Here is a 27768-nt window from a genome sequence, read left to right as displayed (position 1 = left end):
TGGAATCCTCCATGTTGGACGCTGCTACCCCAATGCGGTGTCCCCCTCGCCTTTTTCTTTGTGTTGTGGGTCTCGCACCTCATCTCACAATCTGCCGATCCCGTCTTTTATACAGGGTGATTCTCTCACTAGGAAACCAAACGTTCCTCAATCACAGCATAATTTTTGTCTTGTTCTCTATGAGAATTCATCTGCATGAAGATGATGCAGCAGATTTATGAAAACGGACTACAACAAAACCTTTTTTTTTTTTTTTTGTCCAGAGCAACCAATCACAGAGTAGCTTTCATTTTTCAAGAGCACAATGAGAAATGAAAACTGTGCTGTGATTGGTTGGATTGGGCAACAAATACAGGTTTTGCTTTAGACAGTTTGATAACTTGCCCCCTATGTTTATCGAACCGTCACACCTCTTAACAAAGTGGACTGTACCCATGATGTCAAAATGCGACTACCAAACAGGCGCTTGATTCAGTGTGCAACAAATGTATTCTGTTGAACAGCCGGTGTTAATTGGTCGTGAATACTGGTGAGCGAGTTCGTTTAAACAAAGTCAAAGGGTGTTTCAGAATAAGTAGGGTGAAGGAAGTGCCCGACGAAAACCTGCAATCACAAACTGGTGGAAAATTTGAGCCGTCTGGAAATATTTGGACTCGGCAGGCAAGAGGTCGGTAGATAAAGTCACAGGAAAAAACTGTGAATATGCAAAAAAATCACAGAAAGCGGCTTCATACTATTACAAAATAGAAGGGCAGGCAGACAGCCTAACTGCTATATGGAGGAGCATTACACAGGTGAAGGTACTGCTGAACAACCACTCACACATCTACCTTAGGGCTTATTCACATGAGCGTATATCGGCCACTGTTTTTACAGCTGCCCGATATACGCTACGATCTGTGCTGTCTTCCCCTTCCCTCCACCTCCCCTCCGGCTGTTTGCAATGGGAGGGGGGCAGGGCACAGGTGCAGCTAAGCTCCGCCCGCCTATTCCCATTGCTAGCTATGGACAAAGAGAGGGAGCTTAGCTCCGCCTCTCCCATTGCAAACAGTCAGAGGGGAGGAAAGAGGAGGTGAGCCAGCGAGGCGGAGGGAAGGGGAAGATGGCTCAGGGGGTAGCATATATCGGCCGGGCGCGGCTGATATACGCTCATGTGAATAAAGGCCTTATACTGAGGGAGGCGGATGCTTAGCACTATACTGGATACAGATATAGTATACAAAGTTGCTGAGCCAAGTGCTGCGTTGGGTGCACCATGCAGGTTTACAACAGATTCATTATGCCACATTTCAGTTCAGGGGGCTAATATTAACCAGGACCTAATATTTATTAATATTCTTTCAATGAGCAGTACAGCTTTACATGCTGGGGAGCCCAGGGTGTCAGTGCCAGTGTGGTTCACTTCTGAGGTGCAGCGTGAATAGCTTCAGCTGGTAAATAGCTGTGGCAACCACGGGACTCCGGGTCGGGTCATAATAATAATCCTTATTTGTATAGCGCCAACCTATTCTGCAGCACTTTCAAAATCCAGGGAAAAACAGACGATACAACAGTTCCATGTAGTATTCAATTAGCAGGAACCAATAGGGGTGGGGGCCTGCACCAATGAGTATACCAACGAGATTTGGTATGCCTCTTTGCAGAGGTACGTTTTTAAGGTGCGTCTGAAGTTCCGTGCGGCAGAGATTGTCCAGCTGTTTCAGGGTAGAGCGTTCCAGAGAACCAGTGCTGCTCTAGAGAAGTCCTAGAGACGAGAATGTGAGGTTTGATTTGGGAAGGGGGAGGGGGCGCGTTTAGTCTGAATGAGTTAGCAGAATGGAGAGTGCGGGCTGGGTGGTGTATGGATCATCTTTAATATTTACCCCTTGAATAAACTCTCTTCACCACCTACCCTTCTGTCTCCTAGATCCACTATCAGACCCCGTCCTAGAGGCCTCGTGTCTCCACATCAGCCTCAAGGTCTCTTGCTCCATGGAGGATGGAACTGATCCCATCTTTCACTGTTTGTGAATGAGACACTATTGTCGCCAAATGTCAGAAAGGAAATAAAAAGGGTTGATGTCATATTGTCATGACCTGTACATTGGGATGGTCATTGTCTAGGAGAGAAGATTAAAGACTAGAGATGAGCGAACCTACTCGTTTCGAGTAATTACTCGATCGAGCACCGTGATTTTCGAGTACTTCAGTACTCGGGTGAAAAGATTCGGGGGGGCGGAGGGAGGTGTGGCGGCGTGGTGGGTAGCAGCGGGGAACAGGGGGGAGCCCTCTCTCCCTCTCCCCCCCCCCCACTCCCCGCTGCAACCCCCCACTCACCCACGGCGCTCCCCGAATCTTTTCGCCCGAGTACGGAAGTACTCGAAAATCGCGGTACTCAGGCGAAAAAGGGGCGTGGCCGAGTAGGCTCGCTCATCTCTATTAAAGACATATGAGGCTTGTCCAGGTAAGCGGTGATAGGTTCCATCAGAGCCCAGGAACCTCCCTATATTATTGTATGTCATACCAGTGGGGGTCCTACCACTTGCCTCGTCAGATCCTGAGAACTGGGGTCCTGTCCACATGTGACTTACCACTGCAAACCTGGATTGGACACTGCATGGAAAATTCAGGATAGGAACTTCAATGTCCACATCCATCCTGATATCTCTTCCCGGGCATCAAGGTTTCTCCTCAATAACATCACTAATTAGATCATTGAATTCTGTAAATTCCCCAGATCTTTTGCTCAGGTGAATCAAAGATAATCATAGTTAAGAGGGGTGTAGAGGTGGGCCAGCAACAAGGAGGTGCTATCGGGGGCAGGACTTGTAATGGTGTTTCATCTATGGGCCTGAGTACATCCATGGGTGGGGCGGGACTGGACTTGTGGCGTGCATGTTCTGCCCCACCAAGGACTGTGGGGCACCAACAACAGGGTGGTGATTAGATGAATTAGCTGTTACCACATATTACCATAGAACATTTTTTTTCTCTAAAGTGATAACTTTATTACTAGAGATGAGCGAACGTACTCGGATAGGCACTACTCGTCCGAGTAACGTGCCTTATCCGAGTACCGCTGTGCTCGTCCTGAAAGATTCGGGGCGCTCCGCTGCTGACAGGTGAGTCGCAGCGGGGAGCGGGGCAGAGCGGCCGGGAGAGAAGGAGAGAAAGATCTCCCCTCCGTTCCTCCCCGCTCTCCCCTGCAGCTCCCCGCTCCGCAGCGCGTCCCGAATCTTTCAGCACGAGTACAGCGGTACTCGGATAAGGCACATTACTCGGACGAGTAGTGCCTATCCGAGTACGTTCGCTCATCTCTATTTATTACCCATCCTGTTCCAATGCATTCCAGCTAACCCCAGATGGATGAGACAGCATTAAGTTTGAGATACTTTACTGGCTTAGATCTTCAGTGAGTGCCTAGGGCAGTGTAGCTGTTTATTGGTATTCCACAGAAAGTTAACATCTGGGTTGTAGAACTACTGTAGATAATAATAAACTAAGGAACCCTTATCAAACAAATCCCCGAGGTGTCTGTACCAGATTTCATCTGATTAGCCCAGAGAGTTCATCTCTCATAACAGGGGGTCTGTGGGTTAACAAGTTAAAGTCCATAAGTAAATTTATAGTCCTAGTGTTACATTTCTCTTCAGAGAAGTGGATCCTCTGAGCTGCAATCAGTTTGATGCTGGCTAGACTGGGGTGCAGATGCTAAGGAATCTCCCATTCTTCATCCTTGGCTTTTGCAAGGAGGAATGGATTTTTCTGGTTGAGACCGGTGTTAGTTCCAGAATAATCACCCATTAGTGGTGGATGCACTGAAAATGATGATTGGGATGATGAAAATCAGGAGGGGTAACTGGAAGCGGCCTGAGGCTGCATCCGCACGGGCTACAAGATCTCGCTATAATGTGAAGCCCATTCTGTAGCCCGTGCGGATGCAGCCTTACAATGAGGATAGAGGTATTAAAACATTGAAATTGCTACTACAGCCCATTATAAGAAATGCACCAAAGAAGATTTACCAAAAGGAGAGGGAATGCTAGAGCGCCTCCCGGAGGGTTCTACTCCTATCAATATATACATATTTTCAGGCTTAATTACTTGTATGGGAATTTGGCTACTCTCTTTTGGGCCGCCTGAAGACGTTTGATCTGGTCGTTCAGATTCTGACGCTCTCTCACCAGGTCCTCCTTTTCCACTAGTAACATATTGATGTTCTCCTTGTCCTGAAGCAGAAGCAGCATTTGGGCCTCCAGCTTGTCAGCACACTCGTGGAGCATGCAGTGCAGGATGATCAAGGGGATCTGCTTTGACAAACGGGCAGTCATAGTCTAGGGTAGAAAGAAGGTTAGTAAGATGAAAGTCAGTGATTGTAGAAATCTCCTCTTACCACATCTACAGTATATACTATGCAAAAGTAAAGATAGCAATATAACGGAAAGAATCACAGACTCAAGCTCATAAATTATAACTTATATTTGTATTGTACTGATATCCTTTATATTCACATGGGGACAGTATTATACCCCATTTCCCCAAAAATATGACCCACCCTGAAAATAAGCCCTACCCCAATTTTTCGGGACACTTGAAAAATAAGCCCTACCACAAAAATAAGCCCTAGCTGCTTTACATTTAAAAAAAATACATTACCTAGAAGGCTCAGTCCAGGTCCTCCTGCTGCTATCTTGAGCTCCACTATGCATCCAGTACACCATGTTCGCTTACAGAAAATCACTTTCTGTGTACGGTATTCATAAATCCCGCCTCCAGGAAGCGATGGCTCTGATTCATTCTCGAATGCTGCTCAGCCAATCAATGCAAAGCTCCATGAACCAATGGAATGGCTGTGTTTGGTTCATCGGATACTGCATTGATTGACAGAGCAGGCATCGAAGAACCAATCACAGCCATCGCGTTGTTGAGCTGGGATATATGATTTGGCCAATCAAACATTTCGGAGAGCAGCAAGAGGGACCTGCACCAAGCCTGTTAGGTAAGTATAAGACATTCGCTGAAAATAAGACCTAGTGCCTTTTGGGGGGCAAAATTTTATATATAGTACATAGTATTATAGTAGTTATATTCTTGTACATGGGGGATAGTATGATACTAGTTATAGTCTTGTACATAGGTGGATTGTAATATAGTAGTTACATTCTTGTACATAGGTGGCAGTATTATAGTAGTTATATTCTTGTACATAGGGGGCAGTATTCTAGTAGTTATATTCCTGTACATAGGAGCAGTATTATAGTAGTTATATTCTTGTACATAGGGGGCAGTATTATAGTAGTTATATTCTTGTACATAGAGAGCAGTATTATAGTAGTTATATTCTTGTACATAGGGGGCAGTATTATAGTAGTTATATTCTTGTACATAGAGAGCAGTATTATAGTAGTTATATTCTTGTACATAGGGGGCAGTATTATAGTAGTTATATTCCTGTACATAGGAGCAGTATTATAGTAGTTATATTTTTGTACATAGGGGGCAGTATTATAGTAGTTATATTCTTGTACATAGAGAGCAGTATTATAGTAGTTATATTCTTGTACATAGGGGGCAGTATTATAGTAGTTATATTCTTGTACATAGGAGCAGTACTATAGTAGTTATATTCTTGTACATAAGGGGCAGTATTATAGTAGCTATATTCTTGTAAAGAGGGGCAGTATTATAGTAGTTATATTCTTGTACATAGGGGGCAGTATTATAGTAGTTATATTCTTGTACATAGGGGGCAGTATTATAGTAGTTATATTCTTGTACATAGGGGGCAGTATTATAGTAGTTATATTCTTGTACATAGGGGGCAGTGTTATAGTAGTTATATTCTTGTACATAGGTGGCAGTATTATAGTAGTTATATTCTTGTACATAGGAGCAGTATTATAGTAGTTATATTCTTGTACATAGGGGGCAGTATTATAGTAGTTATATTCTTGTACATAGGTGGCAGTATTATAGTAGTTATATTCTTGTACATAAGGGGCAGTATTATAGTAGTTATATTCTTGTACATAGGGGGCAGTATTATAGTAGTTATATTCTTGTACATGGGAGCAGTATTATAGTAGTTATATTCTTGTACATAGGGGGCAGTGTTATAGTAGTTATATTCTTGTACATAGGTGGCAGTATTATAGTAGTTATATTCTTGTACATAGGGGGCAGTATTATAGTAGTTATATTCTTGTACATAGGTGGCAGTATTATAGTAGTTATATTCTTGTACATAAGGGGCAGTATTATAGTAGTTATATTCTTGTACATAGGGGGCAGTATTATAGTAGTTATATTCTTGTACATGGGAGCAGTATTATAGTAGTTATATTCTTGGACATAGAAGCAGTATTATAGTAGTTCTATTCTTGTTCATAGGTGTAGTATTATAGTAGTTCTATTCCTGTACATAGGAGCAGTATTATAGTAGTTCTATTCTTGTACATAAGGGGCAGTATTATAGTAGTTCTATTCTTGTACATAAGGGGCAGTATTATAGTAGTTATATTCTTGTACATAAGGGGCAGTATTATAGTAGTTATATTCTTGTACATAGGGGCATTATTATAGTAGTTATATTCTTGCACATAGGGGCATTATTATAGTAGTTATATTCTTGTACATAAGGGGCAGTATTATAGTAGTTATATTCTTGTACATAGGGGGCAGTATTATAGTAGTTATATTCTTGTACATGGGAGCAGTATTATAGTAGTTATATTCTTGGACATAGAAGCAGTATTATAGTAGTTCTATTCTTGTTCATAGGTGTAGTATTATAGTAGTTCTATTCCTGTACATAGGAGCAGTATTATAGTAGTTCTATTCTTGTACATAAGGGGCAGTATTATAGTAGTTCTATTCTTGTACATAAGGGGCAGTATTATAGTAGTTATATTCTTGTACATAAGGGGCAGTATTATAGTAGTTATATTCTTGTACATAGGGGCATTATTATAGTAGTTATATTCTTGCACATAGGGGCATTATTATAGTAGTTATATTCTTTTACATAGGAGCAGTATTATAGTAGCTATATTCCTGTACATAATAGCAGTATTATAGTAGTTATATTCCTGTACATAGGGTGCAGTATTATAGTAGTTATATTCTGGTACATAAGGGCTTAGTATTATAGTAGCTATATTCTTGTACATAGGGGGCAGTATTATAGTCGCTATATTCCTGTACATAAGGGGCAGTATTATAGTCGCTATATTCCTGTACATAAGGGGCAGTATTATAGTAGTTCTATTCTTGTACATAGGGGCAGTATTATAGTAGTTCTATTCTTGTTCATAGGTGTAGTATTATAGTAGTTATATTCCTGTACATAGGGCAGTATTATAGTAGTTCTATTCTTGTTCATAGGTGTAGTATTATAGTAGTTATATTCCTGTACATAGGGGCAGTATTATAGTAGTTATATTCCTGTACATAGGAGCAGTACTATAGTAGTTATATTCTTGTACATAAGGGGCAGTATTATAGTAGCTATATTCTTGTAAAGAGGGGCAGTATTATAGTAGTTATATTCTTGTACATAGGGGCATTAATATAGTAGGTATATTCTTGTACATAAGGGGCAGTATTATAGTAGCTATATTCCTGTACATAGGAGCAGTATTATAGTAGTTATATTCTTGTACATAAGGGGCAGTATTATAGTAGTTATATTCCTGTACATAGGAGCAGTATTATAGTAGTTATATTCTTGTACATAAGGGGCAGTATTATAGTAGTTATATTCTTGGACATAGGGCACAGTATTATAGTAGTTATATTCTTGTACATAGGAGCAGTATTATAGTGGTTATATTCTTGTACATAGGGCACAGTATTATAGTAGTTATATTCTTGTACATAGGGCGCAGTATTATAGTAGTTATATTCTTGCACATGGGGGGCAGTATTATAGTAGTTATATTCTTGTACATAGGGGGCAGTATTATAGTAGTTATATTCCTGTACATAGGAGCAGTATTATAGTAGTTATATTCTTGGACATAGGAGCAGTATTATAGTAGTTATATTCTTGTACATAGGAGCAGTATTATAGTAGTTATATTCTTGTACATAGGAGCAGTATTATAGTAGTAATATTCTTGTACGTAGGGAGCAGTATTGTAGTAGTTAGAGTCTTGTATATAAGGGGCAGTATTATTATACTGTAGTGTAGATGGCACTTGTATAAAAATAAGATTTGTTTTTGAGGACAGTGATTAATTTGAACCACAAGGGGCAGCAGTTAGCATCACTATAACCATTTTCCTTTTTTCTTCCGCTCTCTTGGACCTAATTCTTACCAACAGGGAGGAAATGGTTGAGGAAGTAAGAGTGGCTGGGATCTTAGGAGTCAGTGATCATTCTATCCTTGAATTTTTGATAAAAAAGGAAGGAAAACCTGAGAAAACTCAGACCTCAAGGTTGGATTTCAGAAAGGCAGATTTTAATGGACTCAGAAAGAGAGTAGGAAGAATTCAATGGCTGGATGTTCATAAGGACAGAAATGTCCAAGAAGGTTGCGAAATATTGCGAAATAAGATTCTCAAAGCACAATCGTTAACAATCCCTAATAGAAGGAAGAATGGGAAGCATTTAAAGAGACCAGAATGGATGAACACAGAACTTGCACACATGCTAAAAATTAAGAAAAATGTTTAACAAATGAAAAGGGGGAAATATCTAAAGAAGAATATAATGCAGTCTGCAGTACTGTAGGGCAAGTGTCAGAAAAGCTAAAGCTAATAATGAATTGAGGCTTGCAACAGAGGCCAAAATGAATAAAAAAGGATTTGGGGGGTATGTCAAAAGCAAAAGAAAAGTCAAAGATGCTATTGGATACTTACAAGATGAAAGTGGTGAATTGCTTAAGAATGACGTTGAGAAGGCCGAACTTTTAGATTCCTATTTTTTATCTGTTTTCTCTGAGTAAGTAGATGGAACATTAGCTGATCTTTTCTGTACTATTGGGGGAATAAAAGAATGCAGGCTATCTATAAGCAGTAGAGATGAGTGAGCACTAACATGCTCGGGTGCTCGTTACTCGAGCCAAACTTTTTGTAATGCTCGAGAGCTCGTTTCAACTAACGAACCCCATTGAAGTCAATGGGAGACGAGCATTTTTCAAGGTGACCCATGCTCTTCATAGAGGAGGGTGTGAAAACATCAGAAAGTGATGGAAACACCACAGAAATGGATAGGGAACAGCAGGGGCAGCATGCATAGATGGTTGCATTAGGTCGCACTATTAAGCCAAATTGTGGGCAATAACCCGGTGGTCACCCCCCTAACAATTTAGTTGCGCCAGACCATAATCAGCAAGGCACTCGCACTGGCACATCTTGGCTAAGCACCACACTAGGTGGAACAAAGGCCACTCTCCGCCTGCAGGTGACACCACTGCCTCTTCTACTGTGTTACACGCTGGCATTGCTGTCCAATCCCCTCCAAGACGCAGGCACGAGCCTGCGTCCACAGCATACTGAGAGTTTCCCTAGTGCAGCGTCCAGCTATCCCCATCCTAAACGGGGTAAGGCGCACCCCTTCGCCTACTCAGTCCACAGTGTACTGAAATTTTTCCCAGCGCAGTGTTCAGCTGTTCTCATGCCACACGGTTGCTTGATAGCCACACCACCCTCATGTCCATTTATAACTGCGTATTGGATGAGGAGGAACAGGAGACACACACTGCATAGGGTTTTGCAGGGCTTGGCAGCGACCCTCTTTGAAATTGTGGGTGATAGCCCACAATGCTGATGAGAATTGCTGATAAATTAACGTATGATCATAATTCCAATCCCGTGCCACCTCCATCATAAAATTTCATTAGCCACAAACGTGGGCATAAAGGGGACTCAGATGTCAGTACTTCTACATATCTCAACAATTCAATAACCCATTCTAAAACAACAGATTTTTTTTTACCCAGAGTGCAGGTGAAACCCTGAAAGATTTATTTACCAAGAGTGCAGGTAAAAACCTAAAAAGGTTTTTTTGAGCGACAGCTCGTACTTGCCAAATGGGATTCAGGTGGCGGTCCACCGACAGGCAAGCTACCACCTGTCCCAGCCCCTGCCTCTCCCGGAGGGGCTTGTTCACCAGTGCCCCAGGGAAAGATAGCATGAACTGTAAAGAAATTAGTGGCCAAAGATGGACACCGCACTGGAATACGTTTCCGTACGCCGTGTGACCCTTTTAAAATTGTGCTTCATAGCTGACAAATTAATGTATGATTGTAAGTGCCATCCCAAGCCACCTCCGTCGCAGCATTTCATTAGCCAAAAACACCAGCATAGGGGGGACTCACAGGCCAGTACTTCTACATTTTTAATGAAGAAAACAACCCATTTTAAAAAGAATTTTTTTTAACCAAAATTGCAGGTGAGAACCTGAAAGATTTTTTGAGCGAGAGTGGAGGGTATTTGTTTACCAAAGGTATAGGTGAACCCCTGAAAGATTTGTGTACCAAGAGTATAGGTGTACCCCTGAAAGATTTGTTTACCCAGAGTGCAGGTGAACCCCTGAAATATTTTTTTAACATACAGCTCGTACTTGCTTAATGGGATCCAAGTGGCGGTCCACCGACAGGCAAGCTACCGCCTGTCCCAGCCCCTGCCTCTTCCCGAGGGGCTTTTTAACCAGTGCCCCAGGAAAAGACAGCATGTACTATGAAGACATTAGAGTGGCCAAACCAGGACAATTCATTCTGTCTCGGTGTCAGATAGCTGGACACTGCGCTGGGATACATTTGTGGACTCTGTGGGCGTATGAAGCTGGAACCAGCACGTTTGCTGTACTCTAGTGGTGAACCTCTTCAAAATTGGGGGCGAGAACCTGGAGGCGGCCCTCACAAAAAATTGTTTTGACAGAGCCTGGAGGCAGCCCTCTGAAAAAATAGTTTTTACAGAGCCTTTTGGCTCTCTGAAGAATTGGCTGTTCAGTGTGCTGACATGCTGGTTTAGGAGGAGGAGGAGGAGGAGGGGGGGGGGAAGAGGAGGAAGATCAGTGAAGGATAGACCAAGCTACTTCTACCCTTTTTTGGGGTGATAGAGGGAGCATGGTTCTCCAGTTCCAGCTTAAAGATACTTTATGTTAAGCTGCTTTCCCACTGGTGGAGAAGAGAAGTCTGGGGAAATCCAGGCTTTTTTCATCCTAACGAGTGTAACCCTGTCGGCCCTGTCAGTTGACAGGCGGGTATGCTTATCCGTGATAATCCACCCAGCAGCACTAAACACCCTCTCTGATAACATGCTAGCAGCAGGGCAGGCCAGCACCTCCAAGGCGTACAGAGCAAGTTCGTGCCACGTGTCCAGCTTTGACACCCAATAGTTGTATAGAGCAGAGGGATCACGGAGGACGTTGGTACGGTCGGCTATGTACTCCCTCACCATCTTTTTACAGTGTTCCCTCCTACTCAGCCTAGACTGGGGAATGGTGACACAGTCTGGCTGGGGTGCCATAAAACTAGCAAAGGCCTTGGAGAGTGTTCCCCTGCCTGACATGCTCCCTGTTCCCCTCGTCTGCCCTGCTAGTTGGCCCACTGAACTATGTCGTCTACCGCTAGCGTTGTCAGATGGGAAGTTATCAGCTTTTCCACCAGGGCCATGGGGTATTGCATCACTCTCGTACTCCTTTACTCTTTGGGAATGAGAGTGGAAAGGTTCTCCTTATACCGTGGGTCGAGAAGGGTGAACACCCAGTAATCCGTGTTGGCCAAAATGCGTCTAACGCGAGGGTCACAGGAATGGCAGCTGAACATGAAGTCAGCCATGTGTGCCAGAGTCCCAGTACGCAACACATCGCTGTTCTCAGTAGAAGGATGGTTCTCAGTCTCCTCCTTCCCCTCCTACTCTTCAGCCCATGCACACTGAATAGATGTGAAGGAAGTAGCATGGGTACCCTCTGGACACACACACGGGTATTTTGCATATACTTTAGCAAAAAATAGACAGTGTAAAATGAGTACAGTCTTGTTATATAGTGTGGATGGATAGGATACACACTTGGGCCTATTATGCTAATGCTTTCAGCCAAAAACAAATAAAAAAAATGAAAAAATGAGAGGAGTCTTGTTAGTTCCTATATAGTCTGTGTACACCAGTAGCAGTATACTGTATAGAACCGGTAACAGTATGCAGTATACAGCCGGGATGCTTGTGAATGCTTTGTGCGCACTACTGGTCCCAGGCAGCCAAACTGATGATGCACAAAAGTGGAGTTGTAGTCCTAAAAAGGACTGTTGGGTTCTTTGAAGATGGATCCCTGCTAGAGATGAGCGAGCGTACTCGCTAAGGCAAATTACTCGAGCGAGTATTGCCAATCAAAAGATTCGGGGGCCGGCGGGGAAGAGCGGGGAGGAACAGGGGGGAGATCTCTCTCTCCCCCCTGCAACTCACCGCTCACCCCAAATCTTTTGAGATGAGCGGGCATGTACTCGAAAATGGCAATACTCGCTTGAGTAATTTGCCTTAGCGAGTACGCTCGCTCATCTCTAATCCCTGCCTAAACGCTCCTTCTAACTTACACTAACGCTCTCCCTCATTCACAGCAGCTCTGTCCCTCAGCTAATCCAGCCTCCGCGTGAAGCGAGCATCAGGTGACCTGAGTTGTTATGACCCTAGGTCACCTGATCCGGCCAGCCAATCACTGCTACAGGGTTGGCACATCATAGCAGGAGTACCAAAGCCTTCCTTGCATGTTTATTGACTAAAAAAGACGCTAAACATGTGGGGAGGAGAGGGTGAAATTTTCTCGAACACCGCGTGATGCTTGCTCCAGTAACAAGTACTTTCGAGTATGCTAATGCTCGAACGAGCATCAAGCTCGGATGAGCATGCTCGCTCATCTCTAATAAGTAGGAAGATGGTGAGGGAACACTTAGCTAACTTAAATGAATTCAAGTCTCAAGGTCCAGATGAATTACATCCTAGGATACTAAAGGAAGTAGCGGAGGTAATTGCTGAAACACTCACCGTAATCTTTAAAAATTCCTGGAGAACAGGAGAAGTCCCAGAAGATTGGAAAAGGGCAAATGTTGTCCCTATCTTCAAAAAGAGGATTTTTTACTCACTGTAAAATCTTTTTTTCGTCTCGTCATTGGGGGACACAGCAAAGACCTTGGTATATAGCTACTGCCACTAAGAGGCGACACTAAGCACAAAAGTGTTAGCCCCGCCCGCTGGCTATATCCCTCCCTGCCGACGCCAGGCTAATCAGTTTGTATGCCACCAGTAGGAGTAGCCGTGCGGGAACGAAAAAAACAACAATAGTTAGCAATAAGACACAAAGGTTCTAACTGTAATGAAAACACAGCACCATGTGTAACTTACAGAACCAGGGTCCTGGTCAGGACAAAACACGGTGTCATATAGACAGGTAGAAAGGGTGGGTGCTGTGTCCCCCAATGACGAGATTAGAAAGAGATTTAACGGTGAGTAAAAAATACTCTTTTCTCGCTCGTGTCATTGGGGGACACAGCAAAGACCTTGGGACGTTCAAAAGCAGTGCCCAAGGGAGGGAATAAAGAAAATCCCCAACGCACCCGGTCAGTTTACAGCCGTCTGTAACCTTCCGCCTAGCAAAGCGTCGACTGACGCAAAAAGTGTCAATTCAGTAGAATTTAGAGAAAATGTGTAGGGACGACCAGGAGCCCTCCTACACACTTGCAAGGCGGAGGCACCATTGCCGACCACCCATGAGGCTCACACCGCCCTGGCAAAGTGTGTTGTCACCTGAAAACGGCGGTGTCTTGCCCATGGCCCGGGAGGCCTCAACCAGCACCGATCCAGCGTGAGTGGACAACTTGGACACTCCGGTATCACGAAGAGAGAATCAGAGCGTCAGAATGACGAAGTTTGCTCCATATAGATCTTCAGAGCTCGCACTAGGTCTAAAGCGTGCAGAGTCCGTCGCCTTGGGTGGACAGCCACCAGACAGGGCGATGGCAGCATAATGTCCTCATTGATATGGAGAGACAACATCACGTTGGAGAGGAAAGAAGGAACCAGATGCAATACAACCTCATCCTGGTGGAACCCTGTAAAGGGTGGCTTCACCGTGACCTCGGAGACCCATCATTGGGAAGTAACCGCCACCAGGAAGGCTACCTTCCAGGATAATAACCATCATGGTACCCTTGCTAAAGGTTCGAACGGATGATCCTGCAGGGCGTCCAAGACTAGATTCAAATCCCAAGGTGGTACCGGGGAGTGAAATGGGGTAGCGGTGTGAGCGACTCCCAGCAGGAAAGTGCGCACAGCTGACCTGGATGCCAAGGGGCACAGAAAAAGAACAGACAAGGCAGCAATCTGTCCCTTGAGGGAACTGAGGCTGAGCCCCATCTCCAGCCCATCCTGGCACCAAAGGATAAGCTCCCTCCACACGCGATGATACACCCTCGATGAGGACGGCTTCTTAGCCTTAAACATCGTTTGAATGACTGGGTCCGAAAAAACTAGATTTTGTAGGGAACTTGCCTAAAATCTCTTTCTCGCTCATATAACTGGGGGGCACGGCTTCGACCTTGAGACGTTCAAGAACAGTACCCAAGGTGTGGGAATACATAAGCAGCCGCATGTAGAGAAGCAAAATCAACTCTTTAACCGCAAATAGGTGTCTAGGCATCCTGCATGCTCAGAGAGCGCAAAAAGGGTGTCCGAGAACCAGCCCACCACCGAGAAAAGGGGAGCTTCCCAGAGGCACCCGATCTAGAAATATGTGCCGTAACACAGCCTGAACATATGGTGTCCCTGCCCTGCAGCTAAGCGGTGCTAGTACGAGGAAACCCCCGCAGAAAGACTCCACCAGTGTTCTCAGAATGAGCAGAATGAAGCACTTATCTAGAAATATTGGCTCCACCAGTGTTGTCAGGAGCAACAGCGGAGAGCCAGGGTGACCAAAGAACCTCCGCCCAATAGCGCATCCCGCTTAGTAGAGAGAAGCGTACATCGGGTGAGCTGATCATGACATCAGTACCATCAGAAAGAGGGGATGAAACCAAAGAGCTGGGGCCTCTTGACAGGCGACCTAGTTGCCGGATGTGAGCCCCGCTGGTCCTTTCGCGAAATCCTCAGGAGTTGGGAAGGCGAGCGCTAAGAATTGAAAACAGTATTAGCATATACCATCTCATAGTCTCCTGCTAGCAATCCTACATGAGGAAATAGCGCAGGAGGATCGCAGCGCGACTAACTCCTTCTGATTAAATGCTTGGTCTCCCCAACAGTGCTCTTACCTGCGTAGGAAGGCTACGTGGAAAAACACTGTAGGAGTGAAGTCGAAGACCGCTCCGACTTCAGAATACTCCTAACGGCAGCAGCTCTGACATGCATAATAGGGGAGAATGTGAGGCCCGTTCGATCTGAGTGACCCACGTCCACATAGAACATGGCTGACTGGCCTCCTAGAAAGCCACGGATGCTGGTTTGGTTCCGAGGTTGCCAGGAGAAGGACTGGGCCCATATTGGATCAGCATGTCAGAGCCGACTGGAGGAGAGCTAGTAGATGGATCTACCGCCCCCAGTACCCTGTTGGAGGAGGCACCCCCCAGCCTACCACTGGATGTCCATCCCACACAGTGGTGTGAGTGCACATAGTATGCGTCTACTCCTATAAGTGAGGAAAGTGCTAAAGCTGCCTGCAGTGCACACGGGCCATCAGGGGAGCTAGCTGTCAGGTACAGCTCCCCCATTCGAGTGTGGAAAGAAAAAGCAATATGTCCGTGGACTTCTTGTGCCCAGTACTCCTTCCCTAAGGAAGGAACTCCGGGCCCGGAGTACTGCTGATACCCAGTCTGAATATGGCTGGATGTAATCTTGTACTGCATGGAGAGCGCACCTGGCACGTGCTTCTTGCCTGCAGTCATGGACATGGACATTGCGTCAAGGCTGCCTGCAGAGAACCGCAGGTGGCACCCCTCAGTGAGCTAGCCGCTAGGCAAGGCTCAACCCGGACTGTCACAGACCTGAAGGGCGTTGAGTCCAGAGGCTCCCTGTGCGAATACTCCTTCCACCTGAAGGGTACCACAGGTGTCAGCATGGCCGGAGCCATGCTGCAATTAGTTAGAACACTGTTATCCGTAAGACGAGATATTCTCCGGCCGGATGTAATCTCGTATCATAGAGAGAACGCACATAGTATGTGGCTCTGGCCGGCGCCTGACTGCATGTCATCCTGGATACTGAGCTAAGAATCCCTGCAGGGAACTGCAGAAGGGCAACAGGCGAGGCTCACCTGTATTCTCTGTTGGATGCAAATCTTGTCGTGTGGTGAGAGCGCACTTGGTATGTGGCTCTGGCCGGCCCGTCCACATGTCATCCTGGGCTCAGACACTGTGGTACGGCTGGCTGCAGGGAACTGCAGGAGGGGAGCTACCGGTAGGGTAAGCTCAACCCAGTCTGGAGCGGGTATTGAAGGTACCACAGATTAACTTAACTCAAACACAGTTCGCCACACGAGATAATCTGTAGCTCGGTGTAAATCTTGTACTATGTGCAGGTACTCTTCCCCATGTGGGAGGAACCACAGGTCTTAATAGGACCAGAATCACGCTAAGGTTGACCGCGTTTGCCTTCCTGAGTAGGGGTAGATTGGAGAGTTATACCATTTCATCAACCTACAGGAGGAGGTGGAGCCATGGCACCTAGGAATGGGGCACATGGCGATTGGTGAGGGGGGGGGGGGCACACGAATTATTCAAATGCCATAGAACGCGTGGAAGCCAATACCTACATGCCCATGGCAGTCCAGCCGAGCCATGACCACATGCAGAACACACCTGGCTACACAGAAACCGCCACGCAGCGCTACTCCAACCAGAACAGACATACAGAAGTACACAGTTCACACAGAACAGAGCTTGTGCAGAGCAGCAGAGTGACACTGCTTATAGCAGGACATACTAGCACAGACATTATGACACAGTTCACACAGAACAGAGCCTGTGCAGAGAAGCAGCAGAGTGACCCTGCTTATGACACAGTTCACACAGTACAGAAATTCACACGAGCAAGACTGACAAGGAGCACAGGCTTTGGGAATTAGCTGACTGAAGCACCACACCCCGCCAGCACATCAAGCACACCTGTGAAGTTGAGCTGCCAAGGTTGAGGGGGGTTAACAACAGATCCCAGCAGTCAACTCCATTTTTTTTTTTTACAAGACCACAAGTATAGGCATATGGCGCCCTCGTACCTGAACGCCCAGGTGCCAGGGAAGATAGACTGCGAAGACCCCCGTGAGCTGGAGGCTTACCTTGCTTCTGAGGACGGGCGTGCAGCGGGCCATCCCTGACCAATTATGCCTACCGGAAGCGTCCTGGGAGACTAATATCCAGAGTTGCGCCAGCCGCCTGGGTGAAGTCACACACACAGCAAGAGACAGGGTGCAGGCCCATTGTGGCTCAACGACAGGTGAGGGCTCAATGGAGGTGCACAGATGCCTGTTCTCAACCTGAACGCATGTGAACTTCGAGTGCAGGCATAATATGTTACTCTGGCTGGTCACAGTCCGGACTGCTAAGCTCTGGGGTCAGACATGGTACTGGGAACTCACAAAAAAAAAATTTGTTATAGATGCTCAATGCCAACTATTCTCACTCCACATGTGGAAGGGATACAGCAGTGGGGAAGCTGGTCCCCAGGCAGAGCTTACCTTTGTTCCAAATGTGGTCTGAGGAGCCGCAGTGCCAGAGGCTGAACCTTAGCACAGCTGCCAGAATGGAGCAGGAAGCGTCCAGCGGGGGAGGGGAAGGAGGCTACCCAGCCAGTAAACTAATCACCAGGCTGTGGCTCTGAAGTCTCAACCTGCGCTAACAGGTGAGTGGTGTTATACCAAACATAAGCATGAGCTTTATGTGGACTACTCATGGTTTGTAGATTTCCCCTGCTACCTCCATGCTGGCCATAGCTTTAGAAGACTAAGCAGTAATCCCACATAAGCTCATTAGGGATTCAAACCTGCCACTTTCCCTCAAAGCCCTCAGGAGAGGCTCACTGGGGTACGGGAGAGGGAGGGAGGGGGGGGGGGATATACTTAGCTCTCGGACTCCTGAAGCCTTCCCCTGTGACATCCCTACTCCCATGGGTAGGGGATGCAGACCCTTGGCACCATTCTGGGGGCTCTCGCTGGCGGGCCACATGCGGAAATTTCTGGATGTGCCTCCTTTTCTTCTGAGGCGGCCCGGCAGCAACAGTCGGAACAATTTCAGGCTGTTCGCCCCTCTCAATTTGGGTTTGACGGGAGAGACCTGCCTCGCTGTTTAGCCCTTGCCCTTCCTTCAGCCCTTACGGGCGAGACTGTCCTCCTCCTAGGGCACTAAGCTAAAAACTGATTAGCTGGTGTCGACTGGAAGGGATATAGCCAGTGGCTAACACTTTTGTGCTTAGTGTCGCCTCCTAGTGACAGTAGCTATATCCCAAGGTCTGCGCTAGTGTCCCGTAATGACATGAGCGAGAAAAAGGGAATAAGTTGGATCCAGGAAACTACAGGCCTATGAGCCTGACTCCTATACCTAAAAGATCTTTGAACAAATTGTTAAACAACATGTATGCAAGTACTTGGATGAAAATGGAGTAATTAACCAGAGCCAGCATGGGTTTGTAACAAACAAGTCAGGCCAGACTAATCTAATTTCCTTCTATGACAGAATCACCGACTGGGTTGATCAGGTAAATGCGGTGGATATAGTATATCTTGACTTTAGTAAAGCATTTGACAAAGTATCTCATAACATACTTATTGGAAAAATTACCAAATATGGGATTAACAAGGCAACTGTTAGGTGGATTCACAACTGGCTGAGAGATCGTACTCAAAGAATGGTCATAAATGACTGCTCAGCCAAGTGGAAGAATGTATCAAGTGGGGTACCATAAGGCTCTGTCCTAGGCCCAGTGTTGTCCAACATTTTTTATAAATGATCCGGAGGAGGAAATTGATGGGAAACTGATCAAATTTGCCGATGACAAAAAAGCTAGGAGGGATAGCTAACTCTATGGGAAGAGAGAGAAAGTATTCAAAAAGATCTAGAAAAGTTTAAACAGTGGGCAGCAACTAACAAAATGGTATTTAACAAAGAGAAATGCAAAGTCCTACATCTGGGCAAGAAAAATGAAAAAAGCACATACACATGACAAAAAGATTTTGGTATACTAACAGATCATAGACTGAACATGAGTCAACAATGTGATGCAGCAGCCAAAAAGATAAACACAATTCTGGGATGTATTAAGAGAAGCATAGAGTCTAGATCACATGAGGTAATTATCTCTCTCTACTCTTCCTCAGTGAGACCTCATCTGGAATACTGTGTCCAGTTCTGGGCACCCACTTTAAAAAAGACATAGACAAACTGGAGGAAGTTCAGAGAAGAGTTACCAAGATGGTGAGCGGTCTGCAAATCATGTCCTATGAGGAATGGTTAAAGGATCTGGGAATGTTTAGCGCGCAAAAAAGACGGCTAAGAAGAGACCTAATAGCTGTCTACAAATATCTGAAGGGCTGTCACACTGCAGAGGGATCAGCCCTATTCTCATTTGCACAAGGAAAGACTAGAAGCAATGGGATGAAACTGAAAGGGAGGAGACACAAATTAGATATTAGAAAAAACTTTCTGACAGTGAGGCTGATCAATGAGTGGAACAGGTTGCTACGGGAGGTGGGGAGTTCTCCTTCAATGGAAGTGTTCAAACAGAAGCTGGACAAATATCTGTCTGGGATGATTTAGTGAATCCTGCACTGAGCAGGGGGTTGGACCAGATGACCCTGGAGGTCCCTTCCAATTCTACCATTCTATGATTCTATGATAAGACTAACCTTTAAATATTCTTGCATATGCTGGGACATCAGCTCTACAGACATTTCTACATTTGTTTTTGGTGTTTTTAGTGTTTCTTGATCGAAAAAAGTTGAAGATGTGTTTCTCTGGACATAGCTCTGAGGTGCAGTATAAAGGTTGTCTCGGCAGTATATAATCTGTTCCCTCTTGAACTGTCTATGGATTTCTTTTTCAGCCTCCTTTTGTTGGTCACTGCAAATCTCTTCTAGCTTTCCCTTGATAAACACAAAAAAATACCATTAAAACGACTCTGCACAAGCCCCTATAGAAGGTGGGGTTAAAATAAAAATCTACAACTCCGCTTCAGCTTGTAGCAATGAGTGGGCATTGGTCGGACAGATGTGGATAGGTGGCATCACCAACTATGCCTGCCTCATTAACTTAGGCTGCTTCAAAGTTTATATTACAGGTTTTAGCAGAATCTAGACTACTTCTTCCCCTATACTGGTATTGTAAGGAAGCAGACAAATGGTCTTACTTTTTAGAGAGCACCATAAGGGTATAACGAATCATGTAAGGCCATGCAATGCCTTCTGGGAAAAAGCTATCCAAATTTGTAATGAGTGCATCCAAAGCGCCAAGTGTTTGAAGGTAGCTATGGGTCAATATCCAACCTTTTAACAGGCCTTGTGGTTTGTGGTTCTAAGCCCTCATCAGTTCACAGTAGAGCTTTGGTTGGCTGGTTGAGTGGCCATCAATGTGAATCCAGGGGTGTAGTGTTTCTCCTTATGGAAACTACAACGATAGAGAGCACCACGAGCACAAGTTTCTTAATGGGAGAATAACCGTCTGCAATAACAATTCACCTGCAAATGCTTTTATAACCAACATGGCACTGGTGGTGTCTCCTCACTAGTGTGCCAAATACAGCATATTTGATGCAGGATATTGGGAGCTAGGTGAATCTATCAGAACCTCCCTAAAGAGAACCTGCCATCAATTATAAGCTGGGGCGTAACTATAGAGGATGCAGGGGATGCGGTTGCACCCGGGACCGGGAGCCTTAGGGGGCCCATAAGGCCTCTCTTCTCCATATAGGGAACCCAGTACTATAAGTAAAGCATTATAGTTGGGGGCCCTGTTACAAGTTTTGCATCGGGGCCCGGGAGCTTCAAGTTACGCCTCTGATTATAAGCCCTGTAATATAGAGACCGGTAGGCCGTTAGCCATTTTGTTGTGTGTATCAGGCCCTAGACCTATCTCAGCTTCCATTTGGTATCTACTTTATAATCTCAATCAGGCCTGTGGCCTTTTGAATATTATCATTTAGAAAGACAATTGTCTGATCTTACCCTGGACCAGAGTGAATAAGCTCCCCTCCATTCTTCTGGCTCCACTTGTCTGTTCAGTTTAGAATTAGCATGAGGACACCAAATTCTATGACCATTTACTTGTTAATGAAGTATAAGGAAAATCAGTCACCTAGGGGTTACATTCTCGCAGATACTCCGGCTCCACAATTCAAATTAGGAAAAAATCTTTTAATAAGTATTATTGGTTGCGTGAAGGTCCTAGCCTGAATTATATTTTCAGAATCAGGCAGGTCAGCTTAATAAAACGCATCTAAACTCATTGAGGTGCGGGCCCCGAACAACCCCCAAACAGCGTATCTGCGTACCTGGTAATAATTTATGTGTCATGCTTGATATTGCTGAGTGGATAAAATCATGATCGGAAATTTGACAGGCATATATTCCCAATCAGAGGATCTCCTGCGGAGATATGGCCGAAATGTGGAATTATGGTTTTTCACAGGTACATATGCATTTACCCCACCCTTCTCTGAATGACCTCAGAGGCCCCGGGGGGGGGGGGGGGGGGTTCTGGAGAAACCTTAAAAACTAGGGCCTCAGAGAGACCCAGTTGTCAGACCTTTGGAGATATGCCACAGCGTAAAGACTTTCCAGTTTGCTTCCAGTCACTCTGCACAATCAGAACCTTGGGACAAACATCCCAAATCTGGTATCTTTCTATATTTCCTTGTTTTATTTTAAATACTGTCTCTTGTGTATAACTGAAACCTTATCTCCACTGTAGCATCTTTTTCTGTATAATTTTGTGTATATATATATATATATATTTATATTTAGCACTGCTAGTCTTTTTTTTAAATTAATCTGCAATTTATTAGTCCAACCTTGTCCGTTTTAAAGCGAACCATAACTCAGAAGATTGTGTTAATAAGAATTTATGAGTTCCAGCTTACCTGGAAAACAAAAGTTTGTGGTGGCAGCGAGTTTGTGTGGGTATTGTAGAGCCGTTAGACCAGATCAGGCGGTGATTTGAGATTTTGTTATGCATGCATGCAGTAGCCTGAGAAAGCTGGCTACAAATCCACCTGTATTTTAAAGGACTTTGCGCTTGCAATCCCGCTAGAGTGATTGATCGAGGCTCTGCCGTTACAAGTGTTTGCAGTGGTGAGAGTGCTCAGAATAGTTAAGCCGTGACAAATCAGTGATAGAGGTGGGATCTGTCGGGTCTTCTCTCTCCCATACGTGACAAGTACAATAACTATTAATATTGTTTGGGCACTAGGTGGCAGTATAGCAAAATCTTAGTTATGACCCAATAAAAGGTAGTAGCATACGCAGGTGTTGTAAGCAGCACTCAGGAATCTTCTTGTTAAAACAATTACATCCGTAGATCTTATGACCCAAGATTTGACTGGGACCCGTGACAATAAAATGGATTACAGCAGCGCCAGCTAAACGGGAGCTAGAGAGAGAGAAAGTGAGTGAAATACTTAATGTGTTGTTACTGTCCAGGTAGAGGTTCAGGATTGGGGGCCCTATTACTACTGGGGGGGCTATTACTTCTGAGGCCACTATGTGGAACACTATTAATACTGGGGGCACTATTACTTTTTGGGCGAATATAGGGGACAATATTACCATTAGGGCCACTATTGGGGGCATTACTGCTATTGGGACCACCACTGGGGACGATGTTACTACTGGGCCACTACTGAGAGTGCTGTTTTTATTGGGGCCACTGTTGAGGGAGCTGTTACTATAGGGGCCACTACTGAGGGTGCTATTACTATTACAGCCACTAGAATAATAGAGGTAAAAGCACATGTCGCCATAAGCCCCACCCCTAACCAGACCCTCTTTTACATTGGGCGGAATTTTTGTGTCAAAGGTGGCAAGCCTAGGTACCAGTAAGTGTAAGGCTGTCTCGTCACTTTATTTTACAGCTTTGGGATTAAAAAGGAGCAAAAAAAAAGAAGTAGATTTTTATTTTAAAGGATTATGTAATGCACTCCAGAGAACTAGTGCCAGATTAACTGATAGTTTTCATCCTTTGTTTCTTAAAATCAACTGGATTTCCAGAGAATTGGGTGCCGGATTAATGGGTTTGTACTGTTCTTTTTTACAGAATCCTACGAATGATAAAGCAGAACTTGTATTCTTACCTTTGCACTACTGTAAAGATTGTGATAATGGCAAAAGTGCTTCAGCGCGATGTCATTAAAGGTGGATCTGACGAGTTCTAAAACATAAACAAAAGAGCAATCAGTATCTTATTCTGGATAGAGCCAACCAATGTAGTCCAGCTTATACTGTTCTATAGTGTGTTTTAACCCCTTGAGTGGCACGCCCGGAAATTTTCCAGGATGAGCTCCACTGCCCATAGCGATATAGCCCGGAAGATTTCCAGGCTACGTTTCACTATGGGAGCTGCAGAGCACACTGCCATAAACTGTGGCAGTGTGTTTTGCCTGCACAGACCCACACAGAGCACTGCAGGACTTTGAAAAACAGAAGCAGGAAGATATTGCCGATCTGCCGGCAATCTCCTGCTTCTAAATTCAAAGTCCTGCACTGCTTTGTTTACAGGTTGCCATAGAGATCATCGGCTTGTCAGAAGCAAGCCGATGGTCTCTGTGGCAGGGAGAGCTGGTGCTCAGCTGTCAGAGGACAGCCAGGCACCAGCTCTTACAGCAGAGATCAGAGAAAAACTCCATCTGTGCTGTAACTCTTTACATGCTGCAGTCTATGTGACTGCAGCATGTAAAGGGCTATCACCATCGGACCATGTGATCAGGGGGTCCTGATGGGTCTCTGTTGAAGTCACCTAAAGGGACAAAAAATAAAAAAAGTGAAAAAATTGTAAAAAAAATAAAAAACACTTATCTCTTTTTACTTTGTAAAAAATTAAAAATAAAATTACACATGTGGTATCCCTGAGTCGTAATGACCCAGAGAAGGAAGTTAGTACATTATTTAACCCCTTAATGACACAGCCCCTTTTTTTCTTTTTTTCCTCCCCCCATTTAAAAAATCATAACTCCTTTATTTATTTATCGACGTCGCTGTATGAGGGCTGATTGTTTTTTGCGGGACAAGTTGTATTTTTCAATGGTGCTATTTAAAGTACCATATAATGTACAGGAAAACTTTTACAAAATTCTAAGTGGAGTAAAATGAAAAAAAACGCCATCTTTCGGTGCGTCTTGTTTCTACGGCGCACAAACTGCAACAAAAATGACAAGATAACTTTATTCTATGGGTCAGTACGATTACTACGATACCAAACTTCTATATTTTTTTTTTGCTGTAGTACTTGTATTTTTTCGAAGACATTTAATTTTTTAAAATTCTTTTCTGCTGCATCTTTGTGCGCAATAACTTTATTTTTCTGTCGACATACTGCTCATTTTTTGCAAGATGTCCTGTAGTTTTACATTAGTACTAATTCGGAATACATACAACTTTTTGATCGCTTTTTATTACATTTTTTCTGGGGGACAGGGTGACTGAAAAAGTGCATTTGTGGTGTTCCTTATTTTATTTTCGGAGTAAGCTCACCGTGCGGGGTAAATAATGAACTACTTTGATAGATCGGACATTTACGGACGCGGCGATACCAAATATGTATTTTTTTTTATGATTTAGATTTTTTTATTATAGATATGGCAAAAAGAGGGTGATTTAAACTTTTATTACTAGTGTGAAAAAGTCGTGAAAAAGAAAAATTATTACAAATTGGTATTGGCATAATCGTACCGGCCTGTAGAATTACTTATTGCATTACATTATTTATACTGCTCAGAGAATGCAGTGAAAAGTAAAAATAAAAAAACATGCCAGAATTACAGATTTTGTTAATCTTGCCACTAGAAAAAATGGAATAAAAAGCGATCAAAATTTTACACGTTCCAAAAAAATTAGATAAATGAAGACTGGAGTTCACCCCGCAAAAAACACGGCCTTCTAGAGCGCTGGCAATGGAAAAATAAAATTAGCATGGGTCTTGGAATGTGGTGACACAAAAGCAAACCTTTAAGAAAAAAAAAACCGTTTTAAATGTACAAAAATAGCAAAACATAAAAAAAACTGTATAAACTTGGTATCGCCGGAATCATGTGACTCTGAGAATAACGTTATCACACTATTTATTCTACACGCTGAACGCCGTAAAAATGAAATCCAAAAATCAAATGGCAGAATTTATTTTTTTTCCCCCAATCTTTCTACAAAAGTTATGCAATACATTATATATACCCAAAAATGATGCCATCAAAAAGTACAACTTGTTCCGCAAAAAACAAGCCCTCATATGGCCGTGTCAATGGAAAAATGAAAAAGTTATGGCTCTTGGAACGCGACTGCAAAATTAGTTGAAATTAAATGATTAGACCATTTGAAAAACCTGCCCTGATGGGTCTGACAGGGGGGTAAGAAACCCGCCACTCAAGGGGTTAATAGAACACAAGCTCATTCTCGAATTTTCATCCATGCTTTCCAAGACCTATAATGTTCTCATTTTTTCACCAACAGTGGTGTATGAGGGCTTGTTTTTTGGGGTGCAACTTGCATTTTTTTATAGGTACAGTATCATTTGCTGTAAGAGTAATGAAAATGGTTTACTATTTCTAAGTGGGTGAAATGGAAAAAAATGCAAATGTCCTAATTTTTTTTTTTTTGGGGGGTGGGGGTGGTCTTGCTGCTACAGCGTTCAAGGTGTGGTTACAATGACGTTACCTTTATTCTGTAGGTACAGTAATTAAAATTACAGCAATACCGGATTTATTAAAAAAAAACATTTCTGCCATTGCGTATTTTTTTCTGAACGTACTCACCGTGCAAGATAAATAATGTGATATTTTAATAATTTGGACTTGTACATTATTGGTATCGCCACATTTGCAAATTTTTACAGCTTTTAGTTATTTACATGAAAACTGGGGAAAGGGTTTTTTTAGACGATTAATATTTTCTATTTTTTTTAATATTTAAAAATGTTTTATGAAACCTATTTTTTCCCTTTATTTAGTTATTGTAGGGGACTTGAACTTGTGTTTGTCTGATCACATGTACAAAATACAGCAATACCTTCATACTGCAGTATATTGTAATTTTACATGAGAATACATGAGAGCCCTGGGAGACTTTCCATTGACACCCTGCAATCGTATCATGTTGGGGCCCCCCTCAGGCTAGTTGCTTAAATATGGGTCAAAACTCGACTGCATTTAATAGTAAATGCAGTTGCATTGCAACCCACAAGATGACATGACTGATGGTAGCAAGAAACCCAAAGCTGCTGGGTCACGGCAACTTGCAAGTCACAATGTTACTGCATTCCCTTACATTGTATGGGAGGAAGATGGTGTGACAATGCAATCTTCGCCCACACATTGTGTGTTATGACCAAAGTCGCCATGTAGCCCTAGCCATATCCTGAAGGTGTATGACATCCCCTCCCCAGCTATATTCATTGTCCACTTACTTTGTCACTAAGTACTGGAATTTTTCCTACCTGAGATCTCGTTCAGCGTATCAATGGCCGGCTCCTCGAATGTCTGGACTTGACTCCTTGCAATGTTTTCAAATGTTTTGTAGTTGACGAATCCTGTAGGTTCCCGACCACGATAAAGCGGAAGGTCCATTCGGACTAAAAAATGAAGGATTAGTTATCAAATTTGGAACAAAACCTGTCAAAGGAAGATCCAAATTTTATGTATACGTAGATGCTGGTCAGCTTGGGCTCATTAAAGGGCCAAACCTACTTCTGGGTCCCACACCCCACACAACCCCATATAGAACCACATAGGCGATGGGGATGACTGTGCACATAGTACTTTCGATCTCTACAAAAGCCGAGCTAACAATTCGCTTGGACTTCTATGCAGTGAACCCCTTGCTTGACTAACCCCTTAGTGCCTGTTTTGACCATAAGGCCTTAGTCACACGGGCGTTTTTTCGCGCGCTTTGCGCATCGCATGACGGATGCGCATGCGCAAATCGCGTGACCGGGGCGGAAAAATCGCCCGAAAATCTGCTCCTAGCCGCGTTTCATTAGAAACGGGCCGGAGCTGTCCAGAACATTGCATTCAATGGAGCCGGCAATACAGCTGGCTCCATTGAAAGCAATGCGCTGCGGGATGAATTGTCGGGAAGGGCTTAAATATATAAGCCCTTCCCTGCAATTCATCCAGAAATGTGTTAAAATAAAAAAAAATTGTATACTCACCTTTCCGCTGCAGCCGGAGTCCAGCCGCGGCCGCTGTCAGTTTTCCTGAACTGCTTCTCGGCACTATTCAGCCGGCGGGGCTTTAAAATCCCCGCCTGCTGAATGACTTGCCTCTGATTGGTCACAGCCTGACCAATCAGAGGCAGGTCTCACTCACACACCCATTCATGAATGGGTGAGTGACTGCTGCCTCTCATTGGCTCAGCAGGAGCTGCCACTGATTGGTCCCGCTGAGCCAATGAGAGGCAGCAGTCACTCACCCATTCATGAATGGGTGTGTGAGTGAGACCTGCCTCTGATTGGTCAGGCTGTGACCAATCAGAGGCAACTCATTCAGCAGGCGGGGATTTTAAAGCCCCGCCAGCTGAATAGTGTCGAGAAGCAGTTCAGGAGAACTGACAGCGGCCGCGGCAGAACTCCGGCTGCAGCGGAAAGGTGAGTATACAATTTTTTTTTATTTTAAC

At 44.2% G+C, this 27768-nt stretch overlaps 1 protein-coding gene across 2 annotated transcripts in view; it reads right to left on the bottom strand.

Annotated features, from left to right (window-relative positions):
* Positions 1-3392: 3392 nt before the first annotated feature.
* The window catches only part of LOC136625185 (interferon-induced GTP-binding protein Mx1-like), a 52820-nt gene continuing 28444 nt past the window's right edge, over positions 3393-27768 (bottom strand). For both annotated transcript variants that reach the window (XM_066599200.1, XM_066599201.1), the window contains exons 11-14: positions 26591-26725; positions 23241-23317; positions 19804-20040; positions 3393-4313 (exon numbers count right to left, since the gene is read on the bottom strand). In XM_066599200.1, the coding sequence (XP_066455297.1) occupies positions 4080-4313; positions 19804-20040; positions 23241-23317; positions 26591-26725 (683 nt within the window). In that variant the 3' untranslated portion in view covers positions 3393-4079. The remainder of the gene's footprint in view (positions 4314-19803; positions 20041-23240; positions 23318-26590; positions 26726-27768) is intronic.

The sequence above is a fragment of the Eleutherodactylus coqui genome, chromosome 4 (assembly GCF_035609145.1).
Source record: "Eleutherodactylus coqui strain aEleCoq1 chromosome 4, aEleCoq1.hap1, whole genome shotgun sequence".
Classification (NCBI taxonomy): domain Eukaryota; kingdom Metazoa; phylum Chordata; class Amphibia; order Anura; family Eleutherodactylidae; genus Eleutherodactylus; species Eleutherodactylus coqui.
Note: the sequence above shows the minus strand (reverse complement) of the source record. Positions and strands in the feature narration are given on the sequence as shown.